Below are 10,165 nucleotides of genomic sequence, written 5' to 3' on the forward strand. Positions count from 1 at the left end.
TTGATGTGCTGGTTTAAAACACATTTTACAGAACGGGATAGAGTGTACATGAGGTTATGAACATGACTGCATTTCAGTCACACTAAAATGCAGTACACACACACACACTGGTCAGATGTTAATGTTAGAAAAAAATAATCAGGAATTCTTAGTAAACAAATGTTCTGAATGGTTTATTAACCTAAAGAAATTAAATAACATAGTACAAGGTGTCTGATTATAATAAAGGCTATTATTAACATTATTTAAATACAGTATCAGTTGTAGTTGGGTGTTCAGCAGCGTTAGCAAACTCATCCTCCAAATTCAAGTAGGTATGTATGTATGAGACAAGTCATACCATCATCATCACTGGAAACTGTATACTGAAATAAGTTCAAAAGCCTAGTTCAGGATTACAATTCATACCACAATGGTTGCTTCTTAGCCTCTATCAACACCAAGATGTGCTTCTCCTCTCTTTAGGGGTGTGTTGCTGGTAGATAAATCTCCATACTTGAGAAGAGAAGAAAATAAATGCAGCCTATGATAAAGTAAGACAAAAATGGAACATTGTTAAACCCATCATTGCTCTCAAGTATAGTCATTCCTTACATCTTTGAATTTGAGAGATACACTTCTCCAGTTGTTTACCAAAAAAATAAAAGCTTTGTAGTTGTTTGAATCTCAGATTGCCCCTTTAAGGTCAGATTACATAAACCCTTCGTACAGTGTGTACTTCATCCAACAGAGTGGCGTTAGTGTGTTTACCTTTTATAAACATGTGAGGGGAAGGGGCTCAGTGGCTGCTGGGGAACTGTCCGTGTGTGTTGATGGACTGTTGCAGCTTCTCCTCTTTGGCCCTTCTGCTGTGGCAGAGCTGTACAGCGAGAACACACACACACGTTCAAATATGAAATCAAACATTGACTACTGTGTAATAGTCAGTATTTACATAGAATCCCATTTCCTGGTTGTTGACTTGTTGCAGTACACCTTGTTCATATTACCACAGAGATGTTTATACAGAGTGTAAATACCGTCTACACAACAGCTCAATGCTTCCCAGCTCTCTTTTGTCGTGGACTATGTTATGATCCTTCTAACTCTGCTAGTTCAGTGACTGGTGAAAGACAGACATATCCATCCCCACACTATAGAACGCTGATACTGTTTGGACAACAAAGACGTGTTGAAAAAGACATCTGAGGTAGAATTCTGCAGTGTGCTGGTATCAGTCTTTCATTACTTCACGTCAGCTTGTTGACTTGACTTTTTGACAGTTAGTTCAGTTTATACCGTCCTCTTCTCCATGAAGTTGGCCAGGAAGTCGTCGATGTCAGTCTTGCCCTCCAGGAAGCTCTCGGCCGTCTCCTCTGACTCCTCCTCCGCCTGGTGGGCTGCCACCTTCAGACGAGCCTGCAGGGCACTCAGACTGCAGCTCTGGAGAACAACACAAGTTCATAGAATGACACTTAAAAAAAAAAACGTTTTTTTTGTTGTTTTCAAACCTCAAAATGGACTCAGACGTCAAGCCAAATCCACACCCTACAACATCAGTTGTGTTGTGAATAATCTGTACATGTTTCAACCCCAAAAAAACATGGACAAGATGATGTCATTGATAAATATAAATAAAACAACTGGGTCATGGACAACATTGATGTACTTTGAGATATTTTGAGGTTAGAAAACAGGTGATCATCACGTGTGTATTTGGTGCAGGGAACGCCTCACCTCACTGATGTCATGCTGTCTCTGCATCTTGGTCTCAAAGGCCGATTTGTTCTGGGTTAGCTGCTCGTACTGTCAACACAACAAGTAAGAAACAACTAGCGCTCACAACACAATATACCGTCTATAGCAGTAGGACTGATCCCGACCAACATTTCAACTTGGCTCAATGGTGCAAGGTGGTATCAGCTATAACGTTAGTAACAAACTGACTGTCATGAGACATTCATACAGGTAGAGTGTGATTGCTAACGCATATTGACAGACAGACCTTCTGCATTCATTAGCCAGTGAATGTGTATTATTCAACAGCAGATAGCCTAGTGGTTGGCGCGTTGGGCCAGTAACCAAAAGGTTGCTAGATCGAATCCCAGAGCTGACAAGGTAAACATATGGCGTTCTGCCCCTAAACAAGGCAGTTAAACCCACTGTTCCCCGGTAGGCCGTCATTGTAAATTAGAATTTGTTCTAAACTGACTTGCCAGGTTAAATATATATATTTTTACAAATTCTCACCTTGAACAGCATTTCTTGTCTCGTCCCCTCCAGCTGAGGTTCCAGCTGCAGGTTCTTCTCTGGGAGAGAGATGACCCAGACATGTCAGTGTGTGTCCCAGGGCAGCAGTGGACTCAGCTTCAACACTTCCCCACTTTCTAGCACACACTCATTTCACTACCTGCCCATATGAACTGACTGAGGATCTGTGTAACCATAGCGATTATGAGCTTGACACCAAAAGTGTCTCTCTGGGGACAGTTTGAGTTTTTGGGCTCTCTGGGGACAGTTTGTGCTCTCTGGGGACAGTGTGTGATTTTGGGCTCTCTGGGGACAGTTTGGGCTCTCTGGGGACAGTTTAGTTTGGGCTCTCTGGGGACAGTCTGGGCTCTCTGGGGACAGTCTGGGCTCTCTGGGGACAGTCTGGGCTCTCTGGGGACAGTCTGGGGACAGTCTGGGGACAGTCTGGGGACAGTCTGGGCTCTCTGGGGACAGTCTGGGCTCTCTGGGGACAGTCTGGGCTCTCTGGGGACAGTCTGGGCTCTCTGGGGACAGTCTGGGCTCTCTGGGGACAGTCTGGGCTCTCTGGGGACAGTCTGGGCTCTCTGGGGACAGTCTGGGATTTTGGGCTCCTGGTATAGTAGAGCTTCATCTCCTTACGGAGTCAGATGAACTCATGGATAAAAATGTTATGTCTCTGTGTGCAGTATGAAGGGAGTTGTAGGTCATTTCTGGCGCCATTGCTAACTAGCATTAGCATGACTGGAAGCTCATAACCATGGTCCTTGCTCTAGCATTTGTTTGTGTGTACATGGTGGGCTTTGGCTATACAGTGTCACCCACTGCCCAGTCAAGTTTAGCAACCACCACTAGTGTGTAGGGAGACTCACTGGCCATGTCCACAATGCTGTTGACCAGCTCCTCCTTGTCAGTGGTGACCTGTTTGAGCTGGGGCAGGCACACAAACAACTCCAGCAGCACGTCCTCCTGCTCACTCATGTCCTTCAGCTGGGACGCACTGGGGACAACACACAGTCAGTCAGTCAGAGAGGGATATGGTGGGACAGATGGATGAAATCATACCTTGAAGGCAGAACCCAGTGTGTCAGAGTGAGCAATGAGCTGTCGCCCACTCTCAGCTATGATGTGGGCATGCCCCAAGGGTCAATACTAGGGCCCCTCCTGTTCAGCCTGTAAATTAATGATCGCCCTGTACTGGGTCTGAAGTTAAAATGTATACAGATGATACAGTGCTATATGTGCATGCAAAGAGCAAACAACAAGCTGCACAAGAACTCACTACTGTAATGGTCCAGGTTACAAAGTGGCTCAGTTACTCATGTTTGCATCTCAATGTGGGAAAAAAGTCTGCATGTTCTTCACAAAGAGGGCAACAGATGCTACTGAGCCAGATGTCTATGTGTCAGGGGAGAAGCTCCAGGTGGTATCTGATTTTGAGTACCTTGGCATCATACTTGATTCCAACCTCTCTTATAAAAAGTAGGTGAACAAGGTAACTCAAATAACCAAATTCAACTTAGCGAATTCACGAATAAAGCGAAATTGTTTGACTAAGGAGGTAGCAAAACTGTACTTCAAATCTATGATACTCCCCCACTTAACATACTGCTTGACTAGTTGGGCCCAAGCTTGATGTACAACATTAAAACCTATTCAGTCTGTCTACAAACAGGCTCTCAAAGTGCTTGATAGGAAGCCCAATAGCCATCATCATTGTTACATCCTCAAAAAGCATGAGCTCTGCCTCTCGGGTGGCGCAGTGGTTAAGGGCGCTGTACTGCAGCGCCAGCTGTGCCACCAGAGACTCTGGGTTCGCGCCCAGGCTGTCGCAACCGGCCGCGACCGGGAGGTCCGTGGGACGATGCACAATTGGCCCAGCGTCGTCCAGGTTAGGGAGGGCTTGGCCGGTAGGGATATCCTTGACTCATCGCGCACCAGCGACTCCTGTGGCGGGCCAGGCGCAGTGCACGCTAACCAAGGTTGCCAGGTGCACGGTGTTTCCTCCGACACATTGGTGCGGCTGGCTGTTTGTTATATGTTTCTCTGTCTGCGTGCTGTGTTGCTTGTTAATATGTTCCTCTGTGTGCGTGCTACGTGGTGATTGTTCTATTTTTCTCTGCCTGCATGCTACTTGTTCTGTTTGTCTGTGTGCTATGTGTTGCTTATTCTATGTTTCTCTGTCTGCGTGCTGCGTGTTGCTTGTCCTATGTTGCTTTGTCTGCATGCTACAAGTTGCTCCTGTGTTTGTCTGTGTGCTAAATGTTGCTTGTCATATGTTTCTCTGTCTGCGTGCTACGTGTTGCTTGTTCTATGTTTCTCTGTCTGCGTGCTACGTGTTGCTTGTTCTATGTTTCTCTGTCTGCGTGCTACGTGGTGCTTGTTCTATTGTTCTGTCTGCGTGCTACGTGTTGCTTGTTCTATGTTTCTCTGTCTGCGTGCTACGTGGTGCTTGTTCTATTGTTCTGTCTGCGTGCTACGTGGTGCTTGTTATATGTTTCTCTGTCTGCATGCTACGTGGTGCTTGTTCTATTGTTCTGTCTGCGTGCTACGTGTTGCTTGTTCTATGTTTCTCTGTCTGCGTGCTACGTGGTGCTTGTTCTATTGTTCTGTCTGCGTGCTACGTGGTGCTTGTTATATGTTGTTCTTTCTGCATGCTACGTGTTGCTTGTTCTATGTTGTTCTGTCTGCATGCTACGTGTTGCTTGTTCTATGTTGTTCTGTCTGCATGCTACGTGTTGCTTGTTATATGTTTCTCTGTCTGCATGCTACGTGTTGCTTGTTATATGTTTCTCTTTCTGCGTGCTACGTGTTGCTTGTTCTATGTTTCTCTGTCTGCATGCTACGTGTTGCTTGTTATATGTTTCTCTGTCTGTTGCTTGTTATATGTTTTCTTTCTGCATGCTACGTGTTGCTTGTTCTATGTTTCTCTGTCTGCGTGCTACGTGGTGCTTGTTCTATTGTTCTGTCTGCGTGCTACGTGTTGCTTGTTCTATGTTTCTCTGTCTGCGTGCTACGTGTTGCTTGTTCTATGTTTCTCTGTCTGCATGCTACGTGTTGCTTGTTATATGTTTCTCTGTCTGCGTGCTACGTGTTGCTTGTTATATGTTGTTCTTTCTGCGCTACGTGTTGCTTGTTCTATGTTTCTCTGTCTGCGTGCTACGTGTTGCTTGTTCTATGTTTCTCTGTCTGCGTGCTACGTGTTGCTTGTTCTATGTTTCTCTGTCTGCATGCTACGTGTTGCTTGTTCTATGTTTCTTGTTAATACGTGTTGCTTGTTCTGTTTCTCTGTCTGCATGCTACGTGTTGCTTGTTATATGTTGCTCTGAATGTGCTTAATGCTCATCGTTTGTCTGTATTGATATTGTCATTGCTTTTAATATCCTGCCCAGGGACTGCTGATTGAAAATTGGCTGGCAAACTGCCACTTTTACTGAAACATTGTCCCTGTAAAAATAAAAATAAATAACAAACATGGAGAGAGAGGAAAGCGCAAATATGTAGGTTGATGTTTGATACCATTCCAGCCATTACAATAAGCCTGTCCTCCTATAGCTCCTCCCACCAGCCTCCACTGAAACGGATATACATATCATTATATCGAAACGTTTCTTTGAGTCGTGTCCTCATACGTTACCTTTTGGACTCAACGGCCCAAAAAGTGGGCGACGTATTAAACTCCAGTGGCAAAATGCACATACCTCATTTCAGACAGCTCAGGAAATGTTTCAGGAATCTCAGGCATCTTGTACATGTGGCCGTTCAACCCAGCCTGTTGCAGACAGAGTGATATCACATCTTATGTAGCTAACCAACACACAAAACAAGTAGCTAAGCACTTGACCATCACAGCAGTACTCCAGTACAGAAGCTCTAGTCCGCAGGTGACTGACAGGCCTCAGTGCCTGGCAACAGTTGTTAAGGTATTGTGTGCTTAGGAATGGTGGTGAGGTGTTTTGAAAATAAAGTATAATATAATAGATGCCCCCAATGATTCTAACTAGAAGAATAGGTCAGTCTGTGGTAGAGGTCGACCGATTATGATTTTTTTTCAACACTGATACCGATTAATCGGACGATTTGTATTTATTTATTTTTAATAATGACAATTACAACAATACTGAATAAACACTTATTTTAACTTAATATAATACATCAATAAAATCAATTTAGCCTCAAGTAAATAATGAAACATGTTCAATTTGGTTTAAATAATGCAAAAACAAAGTGTTGGAGAAGAAAGTAAAAGTGCAATATGTGCTATGTAAGAAAGTTAAGTTTTAGGTTGTATTTATTATAGGAATTATAGGACAATTTCCCTCTATACCATTTGTATTTCATTAACCTTTGACTATTGGATGTTCTTATAGGCACTTTAGTATATTGCCAGTGTAACAGTATAGCTTCAGTCCCTCTCCTCGCTCCTCCCTGGGCTCGAACCAGCAACACAACGACAACAGCCACCATCGAAGCAGCGTTACCCATGCAGAGCAAGGGGAACAAATACTAGAAGGCTCAGAGCGAGTGACGTTTGAAACACTATTAGCGCGCGCTAACTAGCTAGCCATTTCACTTCGGTTACACCAGCCTCATCTCGGGAGTTGATAGGCTTGAAGTCATAAACAGCGCAATGCTTGACACACAACGAAGAGCTGCTGGCAAAACGCACGAAAATGCTGCTTCTGCCTCCCACCGCTCAGTCAGATACTTAGATACTTGTATGCTCAGTCAGATTATATGCAACGCAGGACACGCTAGATAATATCTAGTAACATCATCCACCATGTGTAGTTAACTAGTGGTTATGATTGATTGTTTTTTATAAGATAAGTTTAATGCTAGCTAGCAACTTACCTTGGCTTACTACATTTGTGTAACAGGCAGTCTCCTTGTGGAGTGCAATGAGAGAGAGGCAGGTCATTATTGCGTTTGATTAGTTAACTGTAAGGTTGCAAGATTGAATCCACCGAACTGACAAGGTGAAAATCTGTCGTTCTGCCCCTGAACAAGGCAGTTAACCCACTGTTCCTAGGCCGTCATTGAAAATAAGAATGTGTTCTTAACTGACTTGCCTAGTTAAATAAAAAGGTATATAAAAAAATAAAAATATTTTTATATATCTTTTTTGTTTTAAATCGGCGCCCAAAAATACTGATTTCAGATTGTTATGAAAACATGAAATCGGCCCTAATTAATCGGCCATTCCGATTAATCGGTCGACCTCTCGTCTGTGGGTATTTGTCTGTCCTGATGAAACATTGCTACATTAAACCTCTTGGGGCGTCTAAACTGCATGCCAAGTAGTCTCCTTAACTTATACATTTAGGTATTATGTCGGTCGGTATTAGCCAGATACCTACTGGGAAAACTACACTTCAATGAACCTGTGGTAGTGCGTTTACCTGGGAGTCTGCGGTGGGTACGGGGAGAGGCAGGTCTGTGATGAGGCCGTAGACAGGGGCTGCTGCCCAGGGAGGGCAGTGACCGTGAGCTCCCTCTACACCCGCGTGGGGCATGGGGGGCGGGGTGGGGCCCACGGGGCGCAGCCCATAGTGGAAGCTCTGTGTGGGGTAGGGAGGCATCCCCGACGGCTTGTACATGTTACTGCACAACAGAGAGAGAGATGGCAGGGAGGAAAGATGGGAGAAACAGAAAGCTGATGAGAATGGGCTCCCTTTGTGAAAAAAACTGTACTCAGTTAAATGACACTAGTCACTGAGCTAGTCTTTCTGCCTCCTTGTATCCTTTACTGTAAAGCTATGGCAGTTATTACGGCTGTCTCATGTGACTTTTTACACCTTTTGATCGTCCTTTCATTGCGTATTACACGCAACCCAAAGAATTTGCCTTCAACGGCCAACAAACGGCCCACATGATGACATGTTATGTGTGTGTGTGTGGTACTGACTAAGGGAAGCCGGTGGGGCCAGACGTCAGGACCGGTGGACTCTTCCAGAACTCATCCAGGAGACTCTGGATGACTTTGCCCAGATCTGAATGCATTCCAAACTGAGAACATAGGCCTGTTAGCTTCATGACAAGCACATGAATACCAGATGTTTGCATCCATGTCAACACCTGCCCCTATACAGACAAGGTATAAATACCTAGAGAAAAACATCAAATGGCTACCACTCAGATCACCACAGATTTAGCTTCCCTTGTCTCTTGTATGGTTGACATAGGATGTTATTTAGGTCTATCTAGTTGAGAAGGAAGGACTTACATTGGTAATGAGGGGGCTGGTAACCATGGTGCCATTGTTGCTGTCTACCAGGTGATGTCCTACTGGAGGGTACACACTGACTGCTGGTTTCTCCTGGGGAAACTGAGGCGGAAGCAAGCTGGAGAGGACGAGAAAGAGAAGAGGGGGATAGGGGGGAGAAAGGTACAGAGAGAGGTCATTGAAAGTGATAGTAGCCTATGAGTTCTGAGGGTTTGAGTCCTATTGATCCTGCAAGAAATAAATCAACAAGTCAGACATAGCCAAGTAAATGGAAGATTAACCCAGCTGTACTGTAAACCAAGGGCAGGATGAGCTATTGGGGTTTACACACATGTTGACACTGATGGGACAACATGCTCATATGTTGATGCTAAAACGTAAACATGTATTCATCTGTTAATGCGAACTCTGTAAACGTGCAGCTCACTCACATGTTGACGCTGATGGTTGAGTTGTTGACTGTGAAAGGGATTCTGTACTCCACATCTTTCTGGATCTCGGCTAAACTGTAGGAGAAGAAAACCGAAACATGTAACGTTAGATACAAACCAGTTTATCCACCTTACACACAATACTTTGACACGTCAATCCAAAACGTATTTAGCTAGCTAGTATATTGAAAACGATAGTGACACACGTATACATTAGACATATTGTTCATATTAGTTACATAACGTTACAATTATGTCACCTATAAAGTTAGGCTGACTATCTAGGAGAGCGCGGAGGGGCACCTCTCTCTAATGTCACTTGTAAACAATACCTAATACTTTAATCTGACCTAGTCCCATCAACTGTCGGTGTTGTGATGGGGGCACTAACGTTAACTAGCGAGACATCGCACGATACACACTAATTACACCTTGTGACAACGCTTTAAATAGTAGCAAATACTTTAGCAAGCTAACAAGGCTGACAAGCCACGGATTAGCCATAACTAGCTAGTTAGCATTGCTAGTACGTGATGTTGATTTACCTGGAGTGGGCAGCTTTGAGAGACTCGATCTGCCGTTGTCTTTGTTGCTGCAAGCTATTAAGAGGTGGGAGAGGTCCGGAACCCTTGGATGAGGGGAAAAGCCAGTTCATCCTATTCTGGCTGGGCACAAGCTTGAAGTTAATGACTAGCTAGCTAATGAATTAATAAATCCCTATCCAACCTCAACAAGGACAGACGAGACAGACAAGGGAAGGAGAAAACCCCGTCGAGATGTAGCCAATATCCGCTAGCCTGTACCTTCTAGCTACTTGCACAGCGATAACTTTCGGTATGGCATATCTTAGATGGTCGTAAAAAATAACTATTCAATTTCTCCGCTTGAAGCATTTATCCAAAATTGGCACTGTCATTCTTGGTAAGCTTAGTAGCTACCGAGCACATAAACGGATAATAGGAAGACAACAACCCTCGTTGTGTACGAGCATGATTAAGTAGTTTGCGTACTACCTCACTGTACACAAAGAAACCAGGAAGGTAAATGTACAAGTATTTTTGGGGAAAATAACTAGAGATATATTTAAAATGAATGAAATTGTTCTCAATACTGTTGTGACAAATGTAACATAATTGTAATGTTTTTTTTTTTTACATTCTCCGCATCAGGAGTTGAGAGGTCAATGCGCATACTTCAATGACGTCACCATTTGTTTTACAGTTTGTACCACAACATTCCTATGGTTTCTTACTGTCACTACAAATAACATCGATTGGGCAAT

At 43.9% G+C, this 10,165-nt stretch overlaps 1 protein-coding gene across 1 annotated transcript; it reads right to left on the reverse strand.

Moving 5' to 3' along the window:
• Window positions 1–160: 160 nt before the first annotated feature.
• Window positions 161–9,903, reverse strand: LOC127923144 (vacuolar protein sorting-associated protein 37A-like). Its single transcript, XM_052507077.1, has 12 exons — window positions 9,429–9,903; window positions 8,884–8,958; window positions 8,453–8,570; window positions 8,135–8,235; window positions 7,629–7,830; window positions 5,928–5,998; window positions 3,099–3,226; window positions 2,230–2,288; window positions 1,717–1,785; window positions 1,279–1,422; window positions 751–859; window positions 161–523 (listed from the first exon to the last, which is right to left on the reverse strand). Exons 1-11 carry the CDS (start codon window positions 9,536–9,538, stop codon window positions 779–781), a joined length of 1,158 nt encoding a protein of 385 aa, XP_052363037.1. The 5' UTR covers window positions 9,539–9,903; the 3' UTR covers window positions 161–523; window positions 751–778.
• Window positions 9,904–10,165: the final 262 nt, after the last annotated feature.

This window comes from Oncorhynchus keta, unplaced genomic scaffold, assembly GCF_023373465.1.
Source record: "Oncorhynchus keta strain PuntledgeMale-10-30-2019 unplaced genomic scaffold, Oket_V2 Un_contig_28553_pilon_pilon, whole genome shotgun sequence".
Taxonomy (NCBI): Eukaryota; Metazoa; Chordata; class Actinopteri; order Salmoniformes; family Salmonidae; genus Oncorhynchus; species Oncorhynchus keta.